The sequence below is a fragment of the Xyrauchen texanus genome, chromosome 32, assembly GCF_025860055.1.
Source record: "Xyrauchen texanus isolate HMW12.3.18 chromosome 32, RBS_HiC_50CHRs, whole genome shotgun sequence".
Classification (NCBI taxonomy): domain Eukaryota; kingdom Metazoa; phylum Chordata; class Actinopteri; order Cypriniformes; family Catostomidae; genus Xyrauchen; species Xyrauchen texanus.
Window position 1 is genome coordinate 569,579 of NC_068307.1, and position 27,922 is coordinate 597,500.

Genomic DNA, 27,922 nt, shown 5'->3' on the forward strand with positions numbered 1-27,922 from the left:
TAATATTTATAATACATAATTATATTACTATATATAGAATTGTAAACAATAAGCTTCATTTCACTAAATTGTACATTTGCGTAACTGCTGCTAATAGTTAATAGTTCATTGACCCATTGTGCGGTGCGAGCTGGACATCACCTGTCACCAGCCTGTCTCTACTATCTGAAAAGTCATAAATATGACATTAGTTACCATGAGATTAGTGAAAACAATGAACATGAGGTAACATAAAAAGGCAACAGAAACCCTAGCCTGAAATAAGTTGAGGCAAATAACGGTAAGCGAACACTAATCCTCAAATATTAGCTGATTTGATCTTTAAAAAACAACATTGCTGTAACAACATACTCATGCTACATACATATGTCGGTGTGTTACATAAATATATAAAATAAATGCATTTATTGACTACTAATTACCAGAAATCGCAGTTCTGTCACTCTACTCTAACAGTTTGGAATGACCGCCAAAGCACTTCCTGGAACTGTCTGAAGTCTACGTGAATCACGTGACGATCAACATTTAGAACTTCCGTTGTCGCAACTCTCTCTCTATATGGCTCTGGGCAGAATTATAGGCTGATCGTCATAGTTACGCCGTGACATCATCTTAAACGCGACACAAATCAATAAACAATAACTCTACCGCTAGCTCTTAGCGACTAGCTCATTGTGCTGCATAAAGCAGTTGTTCATGGTGATTTTACACAAGTGTAACATTTAAACTGGTTGTTTTAAAAGCTTTCTAGTAGCTGCTCAACTAAATAAATTGAAGCGTAAAAGTTTAGAGTTAACGTAACAAAACGTCCATCCTCAATCGTGGACTCCCAACAACGCCGTGACCGAGTCCAGCGCACTCTCCCTCCCATTACTCGCCAGTCAGCTGTCAACAAAGCTGACTTCATTCCGGCCTTTGCCAGTCTGTCAAAACTCAATGTTTTGACTGATTGAAACATGGATCTGCAAAGACAACACTGCGACTCCTTGAGCTCTCTCAACTGAGTTCACTTTCACCCACACCCCTCGTCTGACTGGGCGGGATGGGGGAACAGGTTTGCTCATTTCAAATTCATGGAAATTCACTCTGTTCTCTTTTCTCTGCAATAACACGGCTTTTGAATATCACGCCAAAATCCACTGTTTAGTCATCTATCACCCCCCAGGTCAACTAGGCAACTTTGTTGATTGCAATTTTTCAATTCCCTGAGGACGGCACTCCACTGGTGGTCCTTGGGGACTTTAACATCCACCTGGAAAAACCACAAGCAGCTGAACTTCAAGACTGCACACCCCTGCAACTCACAGTGCAGGGAAGCGATGCTCTTTGCTTGACATTCAATTCTTGTCTTGATGGTGTCTCCTCATACCTCCAGGACAGCACGTGCCACACCCTCCAGCCCCTGGCTGTCGGAGACACTTTGTGATCACCGAACCAAGCTGAGGGCTGTGGAGAGAAAGTGGCGCAAGTCAAAAGACCCCGCAGACCAGTTTATGATCGATCACTTCTCTCCTCTCTTTCCGCTAGAGTTTCTGCTGCTAAAATTAATTAAAACCAGAACAAGATCAGTAACACTTCAGATTCCCGTGAACTATTTTCAACTTTCTCATCTCTATCCTCCTCCTTCTCCACACGCTACTACTTCTGACTGCTGATGACTTTGCCACGTTTTCTACTGAAAGTAATGAGCATCAGCAGCCAGTTCTCTACAACACTTTACAAGCGCTTTACAACATCAGGAGAATCAGACCTTTCCTGTCTGAATATGCTGCACAGCTCCTGATCAAGCTCTGGTCATTTCAAGACTGGACTACTGCAATGCTCTGTTGGCTAGCCTCCCAGCTAACACAATTAAGCTGCTGCTAATCGTCCAGAATGCAGCAGCACAACTGGTCTTCAGTCAGCCAAAGATGGCTCATGTCACTCATCTGATTCTGTCCTTCAGGACAGCCAGTGGACCAGCAGTCTCTTACTTCAATTCACTTCTCCAGGTCTATGCTCCAACTCGCTCTCTGCGATCTGTGTTCCTCATTTGTAAGTCGTTTGGAAAAAAGTGTTTGCTAAATTACAATATGTAAATGCAAAACGGCAAAAGACTGGGATTTAAATGAAAACAAATTCAATGTTTATGACTCATGATGACCCTGAAAGCAAAGTACTGCATATTCACACACAAGCATTTTAAAATGCTTTTGAGTTATTATACAGATCAATGCAATGAGGGACACGGTAAAGTGTTAAAAACACACTGACACTGCATATAAATCCACAACATAACTACAGTAACAATATGGTATCATTTTATAATTATAGAATTGAGTAGAAATGAATAACATTCAACTGGGTTCCATAATATAAGTCAGTGAAGAAATATAACTTCATTCTAAATGTTGAATCTATGTACTGATGATCATTGTCCCATGTGTGTCAAACATGTTGAGTGATCCAAACATCATCTGCAGCTGAAACTGAACTATTGATCAGATTTTAGGAGTGAACGCACTTAACTGCATAGAGAGATATAGGATGCTCCCTTGCTCCCTATTTAGTGCATGACTTAATCTCCAGTGTGCTGTCTGTCTGCACTGGTCTCAGAACAGTTATAGAGAGATATAGGATGCTCCCTTGCTCCCTATTTAGTGCATGACTTAACCTCCAGTGTGCTGTCTGTCTGCACTGGTCTCAGAACAGTTATAGGAGAGATATAGGATGCTCCCTTGCTCCCTATTTAGTGCATGACTTAACCTCCAGCGTGCTGTCTGTCTGCACTGGTCTCAGAACAGTTATAGGAGAGCTATAGGATGCTCCCTATTTAGTGCATGACTTAACCTCCAGTGTGCTGTCTATCTGCACTGGTCTCAGAACAGTTATAGGAGAGCTATAGGATGCTCCCTTGCTCCCTATTTAGTGCATGACTTAACCTCCAGTGTGCTGTCTGTCTGCACTGGTCTCAGAACAGTTATAGGAGAGCTATAGGATGCTCCCTTGCTCCCTATTTAGTGCATGGCTTAACCTCCAGTGTGCTGTCTGTCTGCACTGGTCTCAGAACAGTTATAGGAGAGATATAGGATGCTCCCTTGCTCCCTATTTAGTGCATGACTTAACCTCCAGTGTGCTGTCTGTCTGCACTGGTCTCAGAACAGTTTGAAATGCACCTTATTTTCATCATAACTCCATATAAAGCCTCTGAAAAACACATTTTCAGCTATGGCAGGAACTCATTTATTCTATATATATAATGAATTACAAGCTGTTTTTTTTTATTATTATTTTAATAGGGGGACAAAGTTAAAATGAGTAAAAAAAATCAAAAGGTTAATTAGTTAACAGGTTGTTGCTTTAACATCTACAGTATAAAATAATGAAATATTTTAACCAGGCAATGCATGTAATTTAACAAAAATATATATAGTGTACGGTACTGTGCAAACGCTTTAGGCACTCGTGAAAAACATTCAGTGTGAGGATGTCTTCAAAAATAATGACATAAATATTTTTAATTTATCACTTAATGTCATAGAAAGTCCAGTAAACAGAAAAATCCTAAATCAATATTAATTTATATATATATATGTATGTGTGCGTTGTCTATACAGCTGGAGTTTCACTTACTGCCCCCTGCTGAAAACAGCCGGTACTACAAGCTTGAATTGTTCTGATGCTAATATTTCTATAAATGACAACCCACTTCAAAAGAGTTTATTACAGACCCAAAGCACGAGCAATAGTGATGCGTGTCTTCGTTCCCATCCAGTGACCGCCATGCAAAAACGTGATTCAGAGGTCGTCCTGACGGCCGAGGGCAGTGTCCCATCGGGTGTGTTTGGATTAGTTGCATCATTGCACATGATTCATCTCACGTGTAGAATTTTATGTCAGGGTCATGGGTGAACACATCACGTGACCCAAAGGAGCGTCGAGGTCAGTTTGATTCTGTGAACTATTTCCCAAGTCATGATCACTAATGACTCGCTGAACATGTGATTGGTTTTTACCTGTTTGCCCATTAATGTATACACAAGCTGAACTTCAGCCCCATTAAATACACAAAAGCTGTTTTGCTGAGAGATATTGATTTGGGTTTTGTTTTTAGATCTGATGATGTGGTCTGGATCTGTTTAGGGCGTCCCACAAGAGACTAAATACTGTTATGTGTTGATTTCTGTTGTGTATTCAGAACTTCCTCTTGCTGTCCCTAAACCCGAAACATACAGCATTGCAACTTTTTCCAAAATTTAACAGAAAACAGAATATGCATGAAAATCTTTTTATTTGATTTATCCTCCGTATCAATGCTTGAATCTCTGAGGATTAAAACACAACAATATTGTATTTATGGTACATTTTCTATAGTGATGATCTTATATTTGATGGGGTCATTTAAAACCGTGTGCACCCTCTTCCTCTCTGACGCTGCAGAAATATATATGTCATATTCAATCTGTGGGAACTTCAAAAGATCAATGCAAATGTGGTGTCTTATGATATAAGCCCATTACTTTATTCTCATTTACAGAATACATTTACATTTATGCATTTGGCAGATGCTTTTATCCAAAGTGACTTACAGTGCACTTATTACAGGGACAATCCCCCCGGAGCAACCTGGAGTTAAGTGTCTTACTCAAGGACACAATGGTGGTGACTGGGGATCAAACCAGCAACCTTCTGAGTACCAGATTACCAGTTATGTGCTTTAGCCCACTACACCACCACTCCACAATATATTTACATCTCTACACAGAAAGCAAAACATCTGTTGTTCCTAAATAACCATATCAGGCCTGATATTGTTGTGATAAGCCCCTGTCCATCAGGCTCTACCATTGGCTGCTTTGTGTTGATTTTTAGGGTGTAAGACAAGTAAATATTTAGCTGTCCTTCAATGCTCTGTGCCAATCTGCATGACTCAGTCTGATATTTAAATCAAGATGTGTATGTGGCAACTACAGTTACAATCGATTTATAATCTATAGATACAATATACACACATACAAACACACTAACATACACATACCAACACACTCACACACTAACATACACACACATACTAACATACACACACTGTCATACTAACACACACTCACACATACTAACATACACACACTGTCATACTAACATACATACACTGACATTCTAACACACACTAACACATTAACACACATACTAACATACACACACTGACATATTAACACACACTAACATACACAAACATGCACACTAACACACATACCAACACGCTCACACACTAACATACACACACATATTAACACACATACTAACACACACTGACATACTAACACATTAACACACATACTAACACACACTAACACATTAACACACATACTAACATACACACTAACATACATACACTAACACACACATGCATATACTCACATTCAAGCACGCACACACATACATGCATATACACACATTCACTCACTCACACACACACACACACACACACACGCATATACTCACATTCACTCACACCTGCCATGTGCGTCCACAGTGATGGGCGGGGTTTGGCAATTCAACATTTGATTGGATGCTGTAAATCTTTAAATACTTTTACTTTTTCATAAGACATTCAGAACTGTGTGATCATTTTCAGTGAAACATTTTGGGGTAAAACATGAGTGGATGTCCATTTCTGGGAGGACAGCACCAGTGTGTATTCAAGTCTTCCAATAAATATATCTATTTTTTTTTTTTTTGCTCGAACAAATTTCATAATAACATAAAAATGCTTTTGACTCAAAATTAGATTACGCAGTAACGCCAGCGGGGCAGAAGAGGAGGATGATTCTCAGCAGGGCATCAACAACGCCACTAAAGGAGGAATCATCTACGGAGAATATCTGCAGGTAAACATCTGTGCTGATCCAATTCATTATTAACATCTCACATTCTGATATATATTGCATGCATATGATTCTATATCTGCATAGTTTGTTTCATTGTAAATGTGGAAATGATTATTTACATCAATGTAAATGAGGTTAAAATGTTTTAACGGTGTAATGAACACATGCTCTGCTGTTAGCTTGAGAAGGTGCTGAGTGCTCAAGTCTTGCAGAGTCAACTGAAAGGGAACAAAATCCACGATGAGCATCTCTTCATCGTTACACATCAAGGTAAATGTCGCCCTGTTCACCCCGATACCCCCTCAATCTACATCTGTTGTTTATGAGGGTGTTGCTTCTGTTTCCTCCTCTAGCTTACGAGCTGTGGTTTAAGCAGATATTGTGGGAGCTGGATTCTGTGCGGGAGCTTTTCATTAAAAACCATGTGAGTTAAACACGCAATGTGCTCCAGGAGATATTTGACCTTGGGCGGTTTAAGAGAGACAGAAGATGATGAACTGGTGACTCTGTGCACAGGTCCGGGATGAGAGGAACATGCTGAAAGTGGTGAGCAGGATCCACCGGATCAGCATGATCTTCAGACTGCTGGTGGAGCAGTTTGCGGTGCTGGAGACCATGACCGCTCTGGACTTCTTTGATTTCAGGTGACAGAGTTTAATGCCCTCAATCTGAAGAATACATGTGTGTTTGTTTAAAGATCACATGAGTGTTCATGCTTCGGGTTAACTTCCTGGGGCCGTTGAACCTTTTTGAACTTTTGTTCAAGGTGTTTGTGTTCAGGGTGATTGGATGTAGGTGAAGCTGACAGGTCTTTCTGAACTGTATCAAAGACTACAATCACACGGCACATGAATGAGGCCCAGATTGAGGTTGTTGACATGCACAAATCAGATTATTTAACAATGGCATATTCATCATCATAGCATGTCTAATTCATTCAATCATAATTAAATGATGGATTTTTAATTACCAATAAAGCTCAAGAATAGTATATTTCTTACGAGCAAAACCACATAACTGAAAGGCAGCAAGTAAAACGGCATTACCTGTGAGTGGAGCAACCTGCCTCCCGTCCTCCTTACGACCACCCTCACACTGGTGTCCGCTCTAATGGCCCGATGAGCTCCATCCCAATTCTCTCGAAGGGGACCTCGATCAGTGGAAGGGGCCGCAACGGTGCTTTTGGGGTGGCCGGTGGATTCACCCACTGACATTCACGGCATGCCCCACACCACCTCTGGACATCGCTGCCAATGCCTGGCTAATTAAAATGGGCTATTAAGCGATTCAGTGTCTTTCTTTCCCCTAGGATTATAGTGACCCGCCTGGAACACCATTTCCCGGCAGTTCCGCTGTATTGAGCTGGGTTGTGAAAAATAGGGATATGAAAGTGCGACGCTCGGTCAGAGTTGTTGACCATCAATCACTCTCACTTGGTCGAAGGTGTGCTTGAGGCTTTTGTCTCGCGGCTGCTCCAAAGGGAAATCCCCTTCAGGAAATCCCCAGAGGATGGGAGGGGCTGCAGCTTCTCCCCCCTCACGTCATCTTGACATGGAGCTGACGAAGTCTGCCCCGGCTCCGCCTCCCCTGCCAGAGCATCGCACACTTCACATCTCGCTGCTTTTACACAGGACCCATCCGCACATATTCCCTTTAATACATTCTGAATTTCAGACCAATTAGTCCCCAGATTCAGCGGAATGGTGAGGCGGGAACTTGCCTCCACTCTGTTTTGTTCCCCAAAATTTTATTGCAAGGGTTACCACAGGGTATTTGTGAATATCCCCATGCACACACTTCACCCTCACCATTTTAGCTGTGCCCAATGCCCCGTGTTGAACCAACGTTGGTGGATAGCGGTTTGATTACAACCCGTGTCCACCAAAGCATGATGAGTACCCCCCTTGATTCTTACCGGTATCCGGTATGCTTCGGCTCGGTCGGGGGCAGCCTGCAGGGCATCGGGGATCCGGACCACTGTCCCCAGTTCCATCACGAGGCATTGATCCCGGAAGTGTCCCGGATCCCCACAACTCCAGCAATCCGGACCAGATTCCACTCCCGCAGCTACATCGGCGGACACTTCGGTGGTACGGTGCCCACCACCTCGCACCATACCAGCTCACAGGGGTTGCCAAGTTGCAAAAAGAATTTGCAGACATGTTCTCCCCTCTACCGGGTCGTACGAACCTCATCCAGCACCACATCGAGACCAAACCGGGAGTGGCGGTACGTAGCCATCCCTATCGCTTGCCTGAATACAAAAAGAAAATAGTTCAGGAGGAATTGGATTACATATTTAAATTACAAAATATTAGTAACTGTATTCAACTACAGTTACAATTGAAATCATTGGTAATTAGAGTAAAGTTACATTCAAAAAAAGTGCATTTGAACAGCGATGAAACACTTTCTGATGATGTGTGACATCTGACATTCATACGAGCGACAGAGAAGTGCGATTGAAGTGCGATTGAAGTGCGTTTGAAGTGAGATTGAAGTGCGTTTGAAGTGCGTTTGAAGTGCGATTGAAGTGCGTTTGAAGTGCGATTGAAGTGCGATTGAAGTGCGTTTGAAGTGCGTTTGAAGTGAGATTGAAGTGCGTTTGAAGTGCGTTTGAAGTGAGATTGAAGTGCGATTGAAGTGCGTTTGAAGTGCGATTGAAGTACGATTGAAGTGCGTTTGAAGTGCGTTTGAAGTGCGTTTGAAGTGCGATTGAAGTGCGATTGAAGTGCGTTTGAAGTGCGTTTGAAGTGCGTTTGAAGTACGATTGGAGCAGAAGAAATATAAATAAACCGTGTGTAAATTGTTAGCTTTACGCTAAGCTAAAATGCTATTTTACATGCACATGTGACCAGACACGATCATATTTATTATCAAGAAAATTCACGTTAATCATAATTTATTTTATTCTAGTAAGATCTTTGATATTAGGGCAAAAATCATATTCTTGATGATAATATTTGTGTTTTCCTGTAAAAATATCTACAAGTCCTTAAAACTAGATCAGTTTGATTAATCTTGTTTTAGAAGCAACACTGCATCAGATATTTGGGTTTTCAGAGAATGTATTTTTAATGTGTGTATTTTGATTTGTATTCAGTGCTGAAGAAGTAATCCAAAGTATTTAGATTACATTACTGACCCTGAGTAATCTAATGTGATACGTTACAAATTACATTTAACTGCATGTAATCTGTAGTGGAGTATATTTCAAAAGTAACCTGCCCAACTCTGTATACGGGGTAAATCAAGCGCACAAATGACGAATGTGGAGTTATATTGATGTGAAAATCACATGAAATAATGAAAACAAATATGATTCTGATTTATTTTCACATGTGAAAGTGGCCCAGATCGTGTTTGAAAGTGTCAGATTTAATGCACTTGTTCCTGTTCACACTGTCATCCAATGAATAGATCTGATTTGGGCCACATTCAGCTGAAGATGGCCAAAGCGTTCTGGGGGAAACATCCAATGATGAACCCCAGATGATGTCCATGTTTTTGTGTCGTAGGGAATATCTGAGCCCAGCGTCAGGCTTCCAGAGTCTCCAATTCCGGCTTCTGGAGAGTAAGATCGGCGTGGCGGATAATCTGAGAGTCCCTTACAACCGACGGCACTACAGAGACACTTTCCACGGACACGAGAGTGAAGTTCTTCTCAGATCAGCGGAGGAACCCACACTGCTCCAGCTGCTGGAGGTAAAGATCGCTATATTCATCTATACATCCATGTTGGTGCACTGGAGCAATGGACTAGTAAGTTCTATAATATGATGTATAAATCTATATTGTAGCAATGGCTGGAGAGAACTCCTGGACTTGAACAGGATGGATTTAATTTCTGGGGGAAACTTCAAGCCAACATTGAAAAGGGTCTCAATCTGAAGCAGCAAAAACTTGAAGTTGGTTCTGCTCTTGTTTCTGAGTGATCCTGAGGTTCTCAGTTCTGTTACTCGACTTGAGGTTAACGCATCGCTTTGGTGTTCTCTGATAGAAAATGACCGATTCTGAGGCCAAACAGGAGACGCAGGAGGATGTAAAGAAGCAGACAGAGGTTTTCTCTTCTCTGTTCGACCCCAAACGTCATGAACATCTTTTGAGAAATGGTGTGGACACTGTTAAAGCATCTTTAAACATCAAGATCTCATAAACACTTATAAATAGTGCTATAACAATATGCCATGGGGAAAGTATGATAATATCATGCGATTTGTTTCATATAATTCACCATGGTTTTACTAAAACTGATTGATATTTGTACCATAGTAATAATACAGGAAAACAAATTCTATGTTAACAAAAAAAACATATTTTTTGTTATTTAGATTTTTACTACAAATACAATGCTACCACTTTTTCACACTCAAATTTAAAAGTTCACCATATTCACACATATTGTGGACTATTTGCCCCCATTTTTTTTTAAGAGAACTGCCCAAATGAAAAAAAAAGACTTAAATTATTCATAAAATATAGTGTATGTATTTAGAATCTTATTATAAACATTAAAAAAAACATGTAATTCTGGTTCTGTTCACTCAAGCTCACTTTGAAAAGTCTCATTTTATTCCACTAGATGACAGAAAGCTCTAGAAAAAGTGTTTTTCCTCTAGCGCATTCCATCACAATATACAGATGTGAACTGTAGGGGGCGCTCTAACACATTTTACCCCTCACAGATGTGAACTAGGGGGCGCTCTAACACATTTTACCCCTCACAGATGTGAACTGTAGGGGGCGCTCTAACACATTTTACCCCTCACAGATGTGAACTGTAGGGGGCGCTCTAACACATTTTACCCCTCACAGATGTGAACTGTAGGGGCTCTAACATATTATACCCCTCACAGATGTGAACTGTAGGGGGCTCTAACACATTTTACCCCTCACAGATGTGAACTGTAGGGGGCTCTAACATATTATACCCCTCACAGATGTGAACTGTAGGGGCGCTCTAACACATTATACCCCTCACAGATGTGAACTGTAGGGGGCTCTAACGCATTATACCCCTCACAGATGTGAACTGTAGGGGGCTCTAACACATTATACCCCTCACAGATGGGAACTGTAGGGGGCTCTAACACATTTTACCCCTCACAGATGTGAACTGTAGGGGGCTCTAACACATTTTACCCCTCACAGATGTGAACTGTAGGGGCGCTCTAACACATTTTACCCCTCACAGATGTGAACTGTAGGGGCGCTCTAACGCATTATACCCCTCACAGATGTGAACTGTAGGGGGCTCTAACGCATTATACCCCTCACAGATGTGAACTGTAGGGGGCTCTAACATATTATACCCCTCACAGATGTGAACTGTAGGGAGCTCTAACGCATTATACCCCTCACAGATGTGAACTGTAGGGGCTCTAACGCATTATACCCCTCACAGATGTGAACTGTAGGGGCGCTCTAACGCATTATACCCCTCACAGATGTGAGCTGTAGGGGGCGCTCTAACGCATTATACCCCTCACAGATGTGAGCTGTAGGGGGCGCTCTAACGCATTATACCCCTCACAGATGTGAGCTGTAGGGGGCGCTCTAACACATTATACCCCTCACAGATGTGAACTATAGGGGCACTCTAACACATTATATCCCTCACAGATGTGAACTGTAGGGGGCGCTCTAACACATTATACCCCTCACAGATGTGAACTGTAGGGGCGCTCTAACACATTATACCCCTCACAGATGTGAACTGTAGGGGCGCTCTAACACATTATACCCCTCACAGATGTGAACTGTAGAGGGCTCTAACACATTATACCCCTCACAGATGTGAACTGTAGGGGGCGCTCTAACACATTTTACCCCTCACAGATGTGAACTGTAGGGGGCGCTCTAACACATTTTACCCCTCACAGATGTGAACTGTAATCATCAGGATGGCATATTTTGTTCTGGACATATAAGATATTATATTGGATTATTCAGCCAAACAAGCTCACAGACAAGTAAACAATGGATAAATCTTTAGAATAGTCTCTAAAATAAAAGCAGATTTAAAGTTTTTGGCTATTTGTTGATGACAGCAGCAGTTATCGATGCATAAATGAGACATTTGTATTTGATGACTTACAGAAATCATATTTCACTTTGTGATTCTTTTGAAAGTCTTTTGAACTGTGGTTTTAGTGCAACAAAATAATCTATACAGTCACATTCCAGAGAATGAGAGCTTTTATTTGATATATGACTTGCCCATTTATGTGCTGTGAGTGGAACTTTTATTTATATAAATATTTCTACCTCATTACCTCTAGGGGGCGCCCATTACCAACGCGAATGTGTTGAGGCCTTATTTCATTATTTTCGGTCACATAAATGCAGAAGTGATGTTTATCTCTGAAAGGATCCATTTCTAAGCTTTCTAATGAAACCTCATATGCACGAATTATGCATATGGGCAGAGGCGGACTGGTCACTGGGATAACCGGGACTTTTCCCGGTGGGCCGGCCGTGAAACGGTGCTGCGATATGCAGGAGGGGACAGTGAAACACATTGCCACAACACCCATCCACCCTTTTTATTACCATAGATTTCAATTTCCTGTATTATTACTGTGGTTTCACTATGAATATCATTAAATTATGGTATATTTCCATGATGGGAATGCCATGGTACATGAAAATGACGCGGTCAAACCCTAATTAACTGGAGCTGCAATAAATCCGATTGTCCTATGTCAATCTTTTTTTTCTCCCAAAAGGTGAACGGAGACTTTCCTACAAAGCTCTTCAAGGAGCTCTGATGATAAACTTCTACAGGTACAAAATGCTACAGAAACACCACTTTATTCCTCTATTATCCGTGGGGTGCAGGGCTGTTTTAGGGCTGTTTTATGGTTGTTTCAGGGCTGTTTTAAGGTTGTTTTAGGACTGTTTTAGGGCTATTTTAGAACTGTTTTAGGGCTATTTTAGGGTTGTTTTAGGGCTGTTTTAGGACTGTTTTAGGACTGTTTTAGGGCTATTTTAGAACTATTTTAGGGCTGTTTTAGGGCTGTTTTAGGACTGTTTTAGGGCTGTTTTAGGGCTGTTTTAGGGCTGTTTTAGGACTGTTTTAGGGCTGTTTTAGGACTGTTTTAGGGTTGTTTTAGGGCTGTTTTAGGGCTGTTTTAGGACTGTTTTAGGACTGTTTTAGGGTTGTTTTAGGGCTGTTTTAGGACTGTTTTAGGGTTGTTTTAGGGTTGTTTTAGGGTTGTTTTAGGGCTGTTTTAGGGCTGTTTTAGGACTGTTTTAGGGCTGTTTTAGGGCTGTTTTAGGGTTGTTTTAGGACTGTTTTAGGGCTGTTTTAGGACTGTTTTAGGGCTGTTTTAGGTCTGTTTTAGGGTTGTTTTAGGGTTGTTTTAGGGTTGTTTTAGGGTTGTTTTAGGGCTGTTTTATGGCTGTTTTATGGTTGTTTTAGAACTGTTTTAGAGCTGTATTAGGGCTGTTTTAGGGCTGTTTTAAGGTTGTTTTAGGGCTGTTTTAAGGTTGTTTTAGGGCTGTTTTAGGGTTGTTTTATGGCTGTTTTATGGTTGTTTTAGAACTGTTTTAGGGCTGTATTAGGGCTGTTTTAGGGCTGTTTTAAGGCTGTTTTAGGGCTGTTTTAAGGTTGTTTTAAGGTTGTTTTAAGGTTGTTTTAAGGTTGTTTTAAGGCTGTTTTAGGGCTGTTTTAAGGTTGTTTTAAGGTTGTTTTAAGGTTGTTTTAAGGTTGTTTTAAGGGCTGTTTTAAGGGCTGTTTTAGGGCTGTTTTAGGGCTGTTTTAAGGTTGTTTTAGGGCTGTTTTAGGGTTGTTTTATGGCTGTTTTATGGTTGTTTTAGAACTGTTTTAGGGCTGTATTAGGGCTGTTTTAGGGCTGTTTTAAGGCTGTTTTAGGGCTGTTTTAAGGTTGTTTTAAGGTTGTTTTAAGGTTGTTTTAAGGTTGTTTTAAGGTTGTTTTAAGGGCTGTTTTAGGGCTGTTTTAAGGTTGTTTTAAGGTTGTTTTAAGGTTGTTTTAAGGTTGTTTTAAGGGCTGTTTTAGGGCTGTTTTAAGGTTGTTTTAGGGCTGTTTTAAGGCTGTTTTATGGCTGTTTTAGGGCTGTTTTAAGGCTGTTTTAGGGCTGTTTTAGGGCTGTTTTAGGGCTGTTTTAAGGTTGTTTTAAGGGCTGTTTTAGGGCTGTTTTAAGGCTGTTTTAGGGCTGTTTTAGGGCTGTTTTAGGGCTGTTTTAAGGCTGTTTTAGGGCTGTTTTAGGGCTGTTTTAAGGCTGTTTTAGGGCTGTTTTAGGGCTGTTTTAGGGCTGTTTTAAGGCTGTTTTAGGGCTGTTTTAGGGCTGTTTTAGGGCTGTTTTAGGGCTGTTTTAGGGCTGTTTTAAGGCTGTTTTAGGGCTGTTTTAGGGCTGTTTTAGGGCTGTTTTAAGGCTGTTTTAGGGCTGTTTTAGGGCTGTTTTAGGGCTGTTTTAGGGCTGTTTTAAGGCTGTTTTAGGGCTGTTTTAGGGCTGTTTTAGGGCTGTTTTAGGGCTGTTTTAAGGCTGTTTTAGGGCTGTTTTAGGGCTGTTTTAAGGCTGTTTTAGGGCTGTTTAGGGCTGTTTTAAGGCTGTTTTAGGGCTGTTTTAGGGCTGTTTTAGGGCTGTTTTAAGGCTGTTTTAGGGCTGTTTTAGGGCTGTTTTAGGGCTGTTTTAGGGCTGTTTTAAGGCTGTTTTAGGGCTGTTTTAGGGCTGTTTTAAGGCTGTTTTAGGGCTGTTTTAGGGCTGTTTTAGGGCTGTTTTAAGGTTGTTTTAAGGGCTGTTTTAGGGCTGTTTTAGGGCTGTTTTATGGCTGTTTTATGGCTGTTTGTACTTTTTCCGCCCCCAGAGAAGAGCCTCGTTTCCAACTGCCGTTCCAGCTCCTGACGGCTCTGATGGAGATCGACACACTCATGACCAAGTGGAGATGTAAGTCTTCTGTTGTACCTCTCTAAAGTGCATTAAAACAGATCTACAGCACGGTTAACATCCACAAACCTGTCTGCTGCAGATAACCATGTGTGTATGGTGCACAGAATGATTGGTAGTAAAGCGGGAACAGGTGGATCCTCTGGGTACCATTACCTGCGCTCCACTGTCAGGTGTGTGTCATGTAACTGTCAGGTGTGTGTTTTCTCTCTTGTGTTACTCGTGTTGGTGTAACTCATTGACCCGTACGCTGCTGTTCTCTCCACTGATCCGGTTGACGAGTGTTTCAAACAGATGAAAGGCTTTTAAAAACGTGTTACACTGTGTCATAAACAGTTACGCTCTTAAACCCATGATGCCTCATTCTCTCACTTCACAGCGACCGTTACAAAGTGTTTGTGGATTTGTTCAACCTGGCATCATTCTTGGTACCTCGTGCCTGGGTGCCCAAACTGAACCCCACCATCCATACGTTCCCCTACATGGCCGAATGTTATGACAGCTCGTATAACTCATGCAGCAGTGAGGACTCCGATTAATCGATCACTGCAAACTAAATCTAAACATCCTTCAAACATGATACTTTCTTGCACTTTTTTGAGGTAAGAATAATAAATATATTGTGTGAAGAATTATCTTAAATTTCTCTTATTTTAAAAATGTTTGTATTTTGCATTGATCAGATGCTCTGAGAAGGTTGTGTTTGGTGATTATAGGAATAATGTCAAGTGCTGTTTAATGATCAGACACAGTTTGTGCATTTTGTTCCATTTATGTAATTAATTGATTTACTGAAATATAAAAGAATGTGCAACTGCAGGGAAGAAAATGTCTGTACATGTAAAAACAGTTTAATGACGCTGTTCTTGTGTAGTTGAAGAAATCTTGTAAATGTTATTTATATTTTAAGCACTGTAAAAACTCTTTGGTACTACAAACAGATTGTTTTATATAAAGTGTGCAGATTCATGTATTTATATATATATGATGCAGATACTTCACACTGAAGATGATTTGGCAGATAAGTTGTACATAATACTGTAATTACACGTACAATGCAAGAGTTAAATATGTCATTGAACACGTTTAATAAACGTTGTTAGAATTTCCTCGACTGTTGTTCACTTGCTGAATTTGGTCAATATTGGAGTGCCCTCTCGCCCCCCTCTGATCAGATGATGCTGTTTATGTTGTGAACATGTATTAAGAGTGCTTATGGACATAAAAGAGAAATAAATAATATTTGCTTCAGTTTGCATTTCAAGTTTTCATAACTGGAGACTTAATAGAAAGCAGAAGGTTACAGATGCATGTACGGTTATGCATAAACACATAATAATGCTCCTCATTAGTGGTTGATTGATGTGGTTTTTCAATGCCTGATGGCAATTATGATAATTCACGTGGAGGGTGACTTATGACCGATATACAGTATATGTGATATAAGCTATAGGCATATAAGTATGAAAAAATAAATAAATCAGTAACTTCCATTTGTTAACATTATTCAACCTCGTGCGACCCCGTGTCCACATGCGTGGTCATTTTAGTTTGGCTGGGTCTCCTTAGCAACCAAATTGGGCCGGTTGCTAGGGGTAACCTCCTCATGGTCGCTATAATGTGGTTCTCGCTCTCGGTGGGGCGTGTGGTGAGTTGTGCGTGGATGCTGCAGAGAATAGTGTTAAGCCTCCACACGGGCTAGGTCTCCATGGTAACGCACTCAACAAGTCATGTGATAAGATGCACAGATTGACGGTCTCAGATGCAGCTGAGATTCATCCTCCACCACCCGGATTGAGTCACATCCTATAGCTCTCCTATAACTGTTCTGAGACCAGTGCAGATAGACAGCACACTGGAGGTTAAGTCATGCACTAAATAGGGAGCAAGAGAGCATCCTATAGCTCTCCTATAACTGTTCTGAGACCAGTGCAGATAGACAGCACACTGGAGGTTAAGTCATGCACTAAATAGGGAGCAAGGGAGCATCCTATAGCTCTCCTATAACTGTTCTGAGACCAGTGCAGATAGACAGCACACTGGAGGTTAAGTCATGCACTAAATAGGGAGCAAGGGAGCATCCTATAGCTCTCCTATAACTGTTCTGAGACCAATGCAGATAGACAGCACACTGGAGGTTAAGTCATGCACTAAATAGGGAGCAAGGGAGCATCCTATAGCTCTCCTATAACTGTTCTGAGACCAGTGCAGATAGACAGCACACTGGAGGTTAAGTCATGCACTAAATAGGGAGCAAGGGAGCATCCTATATCTCTCTATAACTGTTCTGAGACCAGTGCAGACAGACAGCACACTGGAGGTTAAGTCATGCACTAAATAGGGAGCAAGGGAGCATCCTATAGCTCTCCTATAACTGTTCTGAGACCAGTGCAGACAGACAGCACACTGGAGGTTAAGTAATGCACTAAATAGGGAGCAAGGGAGCATCCTATAGCTCTCTATAACTGTTCTGAGACCAGTGCAGACAGACAGCACACTGGAGGTTAAGTCATGCACTAAATAGGGAGCAAGGGAGCATCCTATATCTCTCTATAACTGTTCTGAGACCAGTGCAGACAGACAGCACACTGGAGGTTAAGTAATGCACTAAATAGGGAGCAAGGGAACATCCTATATCTCTCTATAACTGTTCTGAGACCAGTGCAGACAGACAGCACACTGGAGGTTAAGTCATGCACTAAATAGGGAGCAAGGGAGCGTCCTATAGCTCTCCTATAACTGTTCTGAGACCAGTGCAGACAGACAGCACACTGGAGGTTAAGTCATGCACTAAATAGGGAGCAAGGGAGCATCCTATATCTCTCCTATAACTGTTCTGAGACCAGTGCAGACAGACAGCACACTGGAGGTTAAGTATGTCACTAAATAGGGAGCAAGGGAGCATCCTATAGCTCTCCTATAACTGTTCTGAGAGCAGTGCAGACAGACAGCACACTGGAGGTTAAGTCATGCACTAAATAGGGAGCAAGGGAGCGTCCTATAGCTCTCCTATAACTGTTCTGAGACCAGTGCAGACAGACAGCACACTGGAGGTTAAGTCATGCACTAAATAGGGAGCAAGGGAGCATCCTATATCTCTCCTATAACTGTTCTGAGACCAGTGCAGACAGACAGCACACTGGAGGATAAGTCATGCACTAAATAGGGAGCAAGGGAGCATCCTATATCTCTCCTATAACTGTTCTGAGACCAGTGCAGACAGACAGCACACTGGAGGATAAGTCATGCACTAAATAGGGAGCAAGGGAGCATCCTATAGCACTCCTATAACTGTTCTGAGACTAGTGCAGACAGACAGCACACTGGAGGTTAAGTCATGCACTAAATAGGGAGCAAGGGAGCATCCTATAGCTCTCCTATAACTGTTCTGAGACCAGTGCAGACAGACAGCACACTGGAGGTTAAGTCATGTCACTAAATAGGGAGCAAGGGAGCATCCTATAGCTCTCCTATAACTGTTCTGAGACCAGTGCAGACAGACAGCACACTGGAGGTTAAGTATGTCACTAAATAGGGAGCAAGGGAGCATCCTATATCTCTCTATGCAGTTAAGTGCGTTCACTCCTAAAATCTGATCAATAGTTCAGTTTCAGGCTGCAGATGATGTTTGGACACTCAATGATCATCAGTTCATAGATTCAACATTTATAATGGATCATTTTATTTGAACATGGTTGACAGTGATTGGATGATGCTGGACAGCTGAATTAATTATGATAATTTATGATGTGATGTCTCATAAACATGAATAATCAACACAATAAACTATTTAAAAAATATGATATAGATTAGTGTTATTTACATTTTTGTTCATGTTTATTAGGTGTTACAAATCAAAAAGTGAAATGGAAAGGGCACAGAACGGTCCCGCTCGGGTCTCAGGATGTTAATGTAGGGTTCGGTTATTATCATACACTAACGATGCATTTTTGCAACACTTACTAATCTTGGTTAATATTAGTTTATAATGCATTAACTAATGATAACAAATACAGCTTCATTTTGAAAATGCAAAAGTGAATGTTGTAATGAACATTAACAAGATGAATAAATGTTGAGCGGTTTATCAGCCTGCACGATACGTGTCAATAATCACTCACCACTATAAGGGCTAAAAGCCCTTGAGAAACATCTCCTGAGAAGACACTTAAAGAACAGTTGGCATAAAACTACAAACATCTGGTTTACAGTAACTTTTTCCAATGTTTATAACCGTTCCTTTTGCCATGAAAAGAAGTCTGATATAAACTGTAAACGATGCATAAATCTTAGATGCACCTCGTACTAAACCTATAATTGTGTTTGCACCCGTCATGCACGTCTAGTTCGTCATCTAACAGAAATGCATCGCTGTAGATCTTCTGAAAGGTCACTGGGATCAAAGGGGAATACTGGCTCGGGGTTTGGAAACGTGGGGAAATTAAATTATGGCCACTTGTCTGTGTTTAATAATGAATTGTTCAGAATCTAAACGGTCTAAGATTTGTATATCTTCATATTGAATTCATTCTCAACATTTCTGTGGTGACAAACATTTCCTCTAAATCATCTTGCAAACGGATACAGTGACGTACACGGTTGAATTCATTTATAACTTGTACTTAAAGCACATTAGTTAACCGTTAGTGCACAGTGTCTCTATACATAAAGCTTGTGTTGCCACATGGACATTAATGACTGTGTGTGTTGTGCAATATTTACAAGGAATAACATGTGAGTTCTCCTCAAATGAAGCTGACTGTACATTGGCTGACACGTGACGCAGTAATGCTGCAGTGCTCCACTAGAGGGCAGAGTGTGCCCAGAGTTCATGAAGAATGACATCATCATATGACAACAACTTATTGTTTCCAGAACACATCCACAGTAGCTCCAGTTTCAAACCAGCGTCGTCTCAATGTTACAATAATCAGTAGCTGCTAACTACAATCAGTGCAAGGGTGATACCTGCTGGGTGGGACAGGGGACATATTTTCACAGGGTTTGTACTGTAATTCAGGAAGTCTGTCTCCTTTGAGAGCTTCAATTAGTCCTCTCAGTCTCAGTATTACCATTGATTGCGCCCCTCCTCCAAGCATTTCCTGCTGATATCTCTAACTGAGCGCTGAGGCAGTGAAACCGAAACTATAATCACGAAAATCAGCTCATTGCCAGTGTGATTCATCTAAAGCTGTTCTTCCAGCCACAATGTTTGTGGAGAAATCGTAATATTTGGGTAGAAGTGGACTCGTGGGGTTAGTGCATCATTAACATGTCATCATGCACTGTTGTGTAGATATTGGCAGTGCAATGACACTTCTCCAGAATGTTATCTTGCTTTTTTCTGGTCTTCTTGTAATTGAGTGATTCTGCTCGGGGGGCCGTCATGCACCTGTTTTGTTTTAGGGGGCACCAAGGTCAACACCCCGAACTCATTTGTAAAATACAACTATTACATTTGCAGCTGTTTGTCAGTAAATGTGTATTAGTAATGATTGCATCGGTTACATTTTAATGTCTGATATTGTCGTTTTTGTTGAGTTTGTCTTGTTGCTCACTGCAGGTTTGTCCTTACATGACACGAGAGGTTGTGCAAAAGACCAGCGCCAAGATGCCCACAGCTGAGAGTGCCAACATGAAGCCCGTCTCTGCGTGAGGCGATGCCGGTGGGCCCGGTGGGCCGACACACTTTGGGGCCGATCAGGGGCGGACTGGCCATCGGGAGAACCAAGTGGGCCTCTGGGTCGGCCTCGAAATGGGCTGAATGGGCCACGATAACCTAAAATGAGCCGCCGCGTTATGCAGAATGGACCACAAAATTACAAAATTAATTTTTTTTTTTACATTAAACTGTTTTTAGGACCATTAGACAAACTACTAAAAAACACTGCACATAAAAAAACAAATATGATTTATGTATCATATTTGAAGCATTAGGCTTTAAAGGTCATGATCCTCCTGAGGCACAGCGGTGCATTTTTGTCTCTATGTGTTATTGAAGGTTTTCTACAGCGGTGAATCTTGGGGTATTATCAGAGGACTTTTCAGAGACACCAAATGTTTGACAATTTGGCCATAAATATATAAATATGGATTCAATTGCATTGACATCTATCACAGTTCAAATACAATATGAATCTAATATTATGTTTTCCATAAACAATATTGATCATATGTATTTTATGCACCAAACTCTATATTGACATTTTAAAAGGGGAAATTGTCTCTTGATCTTATGGTTAGGGTTAGGGTTAAGGTTATGGACATCAAAACAGCTTATAATGTAAAATAATGAGATCTTTATAATGACAGAGCACGCTACATATGTGAAAATACACAGTTAAAGAATTATCAAAACTCTGTGATTTGATTTGTGGTGTGCATGAATGTAATGTAATGTAATGTAATCTAATGTAATCTAATGTAATGTAATGGTGACTGAGAGATATTCCTCAAAAGTCTGTTGTATCATATTTAATACATGGATTTCAACATGCGTTTTCAATAAAATAATATACAACATTTTAACCAAGCACAAGTTGCTTATATTCAGCAAATACTGATTTTAAAATATCAGTAACAATATAATCAATACTGTCACTTTTACGTTATTAAAATAAGCTTAAGTTGTGTAATCCAAATAAGTAATTTATCCCAGTATGTGCTTTAAAAGTGCTCCTATTTCTATGTACTTTGAGCAATTCTGCAGAAGATATGATCCCATTCCATGGAAATCTGGAGAGCATTCCTGTTTGGATCCAGATCTTGAACTGAAGGCCAGTGTATTCATTCTATCAAATCTGGGGATTCTTTTCAAAGCCTGAAAATAAATCATTCAGTAATGAATTATTCAGATGCAGCTGACAGCACAGGATGATAACAAGCATGATTATTCTGCAGAATTCTTAACTCAATGCTTTGCCTGTCTTCAACTGAATACAGACCAAAAAACCCCTCATAAATTCCAGAGATCATCTCGCCAACATTTTTATCATGTGCACGAGTAACTTGAAGTGCCAAAAAATTCATTTTGACATTTAACTAAAGAAAAGCCATAAACCCGAACTTACAGTATAGACACTGCAGTGTATATCCAACCCAAATGAAGAGATTCTTGGATATTCTTACAGGAAACAGTATGATTACTAAACACATAATTAGCAGTGTTTGCTAAGGAAAGCTTCCTTATTACTATTTATAGAGTTCATGATCTGAACAAAGCACCAACCCTTAAGTAATAAACTAACTTGTCCCATAAAGTTTACCATGCACTTACAAAAATACACCATGCACTTACAAAAATACACCATGCATTTACAAAAATACACCATGCACTTAGAAAAATACACCATGCACTTACAAAAATACACCATGCACTTAGAAAAATACACCATGCACTTAGAAAAATACACCATGCACTTACAAAAATACACCATGCACTTACAAAAATACACCATGCACTTACAAAAATACACCATGCACTTAGAAAAATACACCATGCACTTACAAAAATACACCATGCACTTACAAAAATACACCATGCATTTACAAAAATACACCATGCACTTAGAAAAATACACCATGCACTTACAAAAATACACCATGCACTTACAAAAATACACCATGCACTTAGAAAAATACACCATGCACTTAGAAAAATACACCATGCACTTACAAAAATACACCATGCACTTAGAAAAATACACCATGCACTTAGAAAAATACACCATGCACTTAGAAAAATACACCATGCACTTAGAAAAATACACCATGCACTTACAAAAATACACCATGCATTTACAAAAATACAACATGCACTTACAAAAATACACCATGCACTTACAAAAATACACCATGCACTTACAAAAATACACCATGCACTTAGAAAAATACACCATGCACTTAGAAAAATACACCATGCACTTACAAAAATACACCATGCACTTACAAAAATACACCATGCACTTACAAAAATACACCATGCACTTAGAAAAATACACCATGCACTTAGAAAAATACACCATGCACTTACAAAAATACACCATGCACTTAGAAAAATACACCATGCATTTACAAAAATACACCATGCACTTAGAAAAATACACCATGCACTTAGAAAAATACACCATGCACTTACAAAAATACACCATGCACTTAGAAAAATACACCATGCACTTACAAAAATACACCATGCACTTAGAAAAATACACCATGCACTTAGAAAAATACACCATGCACTTAGAAAAATACACCATGCACTTAGAAAAATACACCATGCACTTAGAAAAATACACCATGCACTTAGAAAAATACACCATGCACTTAGAAAAATACACCATGCACTTAGAAAAATACACCATGCATTTACAAAAATACACCATGCACTTACAAAAATACACCATGCACTTAGAAAAATACACCATGCATTTACAAAAATACACCATGCATTTACAAAAATACACCATGCACTTACAAAAATACACCATGCACTTAGAAAAATACACCATGCATTTACAAAAATACACCATGCACTTAGAAAAATACACCATGCACTTAGAAAAATACACCATGCATTTACAAAAATACACCATGCACTTACAAAAATACACCATGCACTTACAAAAATACACCATGCATTTACAAAAATACACCATGCATTTACAAAAATACACCATGCACTTACAAAAATACACCATGCACTTAGAAAAATACACCATGCATTTACAAAAATACACCATGCATTTACAAAAATACACCATGCACTTAGAAAAATACACCATGCACTTAGAAAAATACACCATGCACTTAGAAAAATACACCATGCACTTACAAAAATACACCATGCATTTACAAAAATACAACATGCACTTACAAAAATACACCATGCACTTACAAAAATACACCATGCACTTACAAAAATACACCATGCACTTAGAAAAATACACCATGCACTTAGAAAAATACACCATGCACTTAGAAAAATACACCATGCACTTACAAAAATACACCATGCACTTACAAAAATACACCATGCACTTACAAAAATACACCATGCACTTACAAAAATACACCATGCACTTACAAAAATACACCATGCATTTACAAAAATACACCATGCATTTACAAAAATACAACATGCACTTAGAAAAATACACCATGCACTTAGAAAAATACACCATGCACTTAGAAAAATACACCATGCATTTACAAAAATACAACATGCACTTAGAAAAATACACCATGCACTTAGAAAAATACACCATGCACTTAGAAAAATACACCATGCACTTAGAAAAATACACCATGCACTTAGAAAAATACACCATGCACTTACAAAAATACACCATGCATTTACAAAAATACACCATGCACTTAGAAAAATACACCATGCATTTACAAAAATACACCATGCATTTACAAAAATACACCATGCACTTAGAAAAATACACCATGCACTTAGAAAAATACACCATGCACTTAGAAAAATACACCATGCATTTACAAAAATACAACATGCACTTACAAAAATACACCATGCACTTACAAAAATACACCATGCACTTACAAAAATACACCATGCACTTACAAAAATACACCATGCACTTAGAAAAATACACCATGCACTTACAAAAATACACCATGCATTTACAAAAATACACCATGCATTTACAAAAATACAACATGCACTTAGAAAAATACACCATGCACTTACAAAAATACACCATGCACTTACAAAAATACACCATGCACTTAGAAAAATACACCATGCACTTAGAAAAATACACCATGCACTTACAAAAATACACCATGCACTTACAAAAATACACCATGCACTTAGAAAAATACACCATGCACTTACAAAAATACACCATGCACTTACAAAAATACACCATGCACTTAGAAAAATACACCATGCACTTACAAAAATACACCATGCACTTAGAAAAATACACCATGCACTTAGAAAAATACACCATGCATTTACAAAAATACAACATGCACTTACAAAAATACACCATGCACTTACAAAAATACACCATGCACTTACAAAAATACACCATGCACTTACAAAAATACACCATGCACTTAGAAAAATACACCATGCACTTACAAAAATACACCATGCACTTACAAAAATACACCATGCATTTACAAAAATACAACATGCACTTAGAAAAATACACCATGCACTTAGAAAAATACACCATGCACTTAGAAAAATACACCATGCACTTAGAAAAATACACCATGCACTTAGAAAAATACACCATGCACTTACAAAAATACACCATGCATTTACAAAAATACACCATGCACTTAGAAAAATACACCATGCACTTAGAAAAATACACCATGCACTTAGAAAAATACACCATGCACTTACAAAAATACACCATGCACTTACAAAAATACACCATGCACTTACAAAAATACACCATGCACTTACAAAAATACACCATGCACTTACAAAAATACACCATGCATTTACAAAAATACACCATGCATTTACAAAAATACACCATGCACTTACAAAAATACACCATGCATTTACAAAAATACACCATGCACTTACAAAAATACACCATGCACTTAGAAAAATACACCATGCATTTACAAAAATACACCATGCACTTACAAAAATACACCATGCACTTAGAAAAATACACCATGCATTTACAAAAATACACCATGCACTTACAAAAATACACCATGCACTTACAAAAATACACCATGCCATGTAGTGTATGGATTTTCAAAGTGTAGTTTCGTTCCAAATAGAACACTTGAATTTTCAAGTGATTTTTTGACTCAGAAACGTTTGTCAAAAAAAACAGCGGTGAAATAGCGCCCTCTACTGGCAACTGTTATGAACTACATGGCATAATAATGGCATTAAGCCTCAATAATTCGCTGCAACTACAAAACTATAAGTAGAAAGCATCAGAGACAGCGGACACAATTTTTTTTGGCTGTTTATCGCGTCTAGAGCGGTCACAGACAGATATCTCACGACACTTATGTCTTTCAGAGAGTAGGAAACATTTTTACGCACCATTCCATGAAAAAAATAGCTTGTAGCACCTTTAAAGTACACTTCTTTTTGCTGCATTTTCAGTGTTAATATACTACTCACTGTACTTACACTACAAAATGGTGTAGAATAGTGCAGAATTGTGCGGTTTGGGACGCACCTACTCTTCGCTTGAGACCAGGGTTGGACTGGTAATCTGGCATACTGGGCATTTTCCCAGTGGGCAACGCACTTTTGTGCTGATCAGGGAGAACTGAGCGGTTTCGGCCGTGCAGCGTTCCCAATGGGCCGCGATAAATTAAAATGGCGCTGCGATATGCTAACCCCCCCAACAAGGCCAGTTGCCATGTAAATTCCCGGGTCGATTTCTCTTTCCAGTGCAGCCTTGCTTGAGACATTAAGTAATCACCTAGCAATCACATAACAACACAACTAAAAACCACTCAGAACACATTAACAACTGCATAGCAACACCCTGGCAACGTTTTGGTGAGTTTTGCACGGGTCAGCACCACTCTCTCTATTTCTTCAGGAAAATCCAGTTTATGTTGCCTTGGGGATCTTAGAGGATCCCATATGAGACTCCCAAAGGTCTAATTTAACTTCTCCCGTTCAGCATGTCAACATACCATTCTAAGTGACCATTGACCTGTCTGCCCCTAACTTTAAACGGTCTGGTCTGTTCTCACTCCAGAACTCTCATAAAATGTCACAAAACTCTCTGTGCACTCCATCAACACTGCAAATCTTTTTCTTAATTATATCTTTTCTAGTAAAAATATCTAAATATTCTTAAAACAATGTGGTTTGTTTGAATAACAATCAGTTAGGATCTTTCTACCTGAAGTATTTAAGTTGAGCTTACATGGTTATTTTAATTTCAGCCAAAGAGTTCAATTTAAAGTTAAGTGCCATTAAAATGTATGTGCTAACTGGATTGATGGTGGCGTAGTGGTCTAAAGCACATAACTGGTAATCTGGTAATCAGGAGGTTGCTGGTTTGATCCCCACAGTCACCACCATTGTGTCCTTGAGTAAGACACTTAACTCCAGGTTGCTCCGGGGGGATTGTCCCTGTAATAAGTGCTCTGTATAATACATTGGTACTCAGAAGGTTGCTGGTTCGATCCCCACAGTCACCACCATTGTGTCCTTGAGTAAGACACTTAACTCCAGGTTGCTCCGGGGGGATTGTCCCTGTAATAAGTGCACATAACTGGTAAACTGGTAATCAGGAGGTTGCTGGTTTGATCCCAACAGTCACCACCATTGTGTCCTTGAGTAAGACACTTAACTCCAGGTTGCTCCGGGGGGATTGTCCCTGTAATAAGTGCACTGTAAGTCACTTTGGATAAAAGCGTCTGCCAAATGCATAAATGTAAATGTAAATGCTATCTTACTCAATATTTCAAGTTAAGAGGGGTTCTGTGTATCTCAGCGAGTATTGACACTGACTACCAAACCTGGAGTCACGAGTTCAAATCCATTATGTTGACATTCGTGCAGTCATGTGACCCATTCAACCCAAAACAATCAAGATGGCGGCCCATGTTGTAGCGGTGTTGTTGTGCCTGAAAGCGTTCATAAAGATAAACGGTACTTTGTACAACCTTCCCATTGCAGTCCTTCACAGGTGACGGGAAGTTTACTCAGAATCAATGACCGGTGGACATCACATATGATTATTTAGAGTCTGTGATTATCTTTCAATCGAGTCCACACACAAGATAATCAGATGTATAGATCATTAGATAATCCACATGAAGCACAATGTTACATATGACCACCAGGAGATGGCGCCAAATACACGACACAGACTCAATGATGACTCAAATGACACAGAATGAAACTCATTTTGTTTGAATCCAGGGTGTGCTGAGTGACTCCCGTCAGGTCTCCTTAGCAACCAAATTGGCCCGGTTGCTAGGGAGGTTAGAGTCACATGGGGTAACCTCCTCGTGGTCACTATAATGTGGTTCTCGCTCTCGGTGGGGCGTGTGGAGAGTTGTGCGTGGATGCCGATGAGAATAGCGTGAAGCCTCCACACTGCGCTACGTCTCCATGGTAACGCACTCAACAAGTCACGTGATAAGATGAGATTCGTCCTCCACCA

The 27,922-nt window shown here is 39.9% G+C and overlaps 1 protein-coding gene across 2 annotated transcripts; it reads left to right on the top strand.

The window, feature by feature from the left end:
• The first annotated feature begins 5,605 nt into the window (after positions 1–5,605).
• On the top strand, positions 5,606–21,282 carry tdo2b (tryptophan 2,3-dioxygenase b). 2 transcript variants are annotated; one of them, XR_007968401.1, is made up of 13 exons: positions 5,606–5,670; positions 5,768–5,867; positions 6,047–6,137; positions 6,221–6,291; positions 6,384–6,511; positions 9,386–9,572; positions 9,668–9,775; positions 9,868–9,979; positions 12,596–12,653; positions 14,698–14,777; positions 14,860–14,950; positions 15,157–15,379; positions 20,341–21,282. XR_007968401.1 is itself a non-coding variant. In XM_052101629.1 (12 exons), the coding sequence occupies exons 1-12, from the start codon at positions 5,636–5,638 to the stop codon at positions 15,314–15,316; spliced, it is 1,221 nt and encodes a 406-aa protein (XP_051957589.1). In that variant the 5' UTR covers positions 5,606–5,635; the 3' UTR covers positions 15,317–15,988. The 2 variants fall into 2 exon arrangements, 1 of the variants encoding a protein (XP_051957589.1); XM_052101629.1 differs by lacking the exon at positions 20,341–21,282 and having other exon boundaries at positions 15,157–15,988.
• The last annotated feature ends 6,640 nt before the right edge of the window (positions 21,283–27,922 follow it).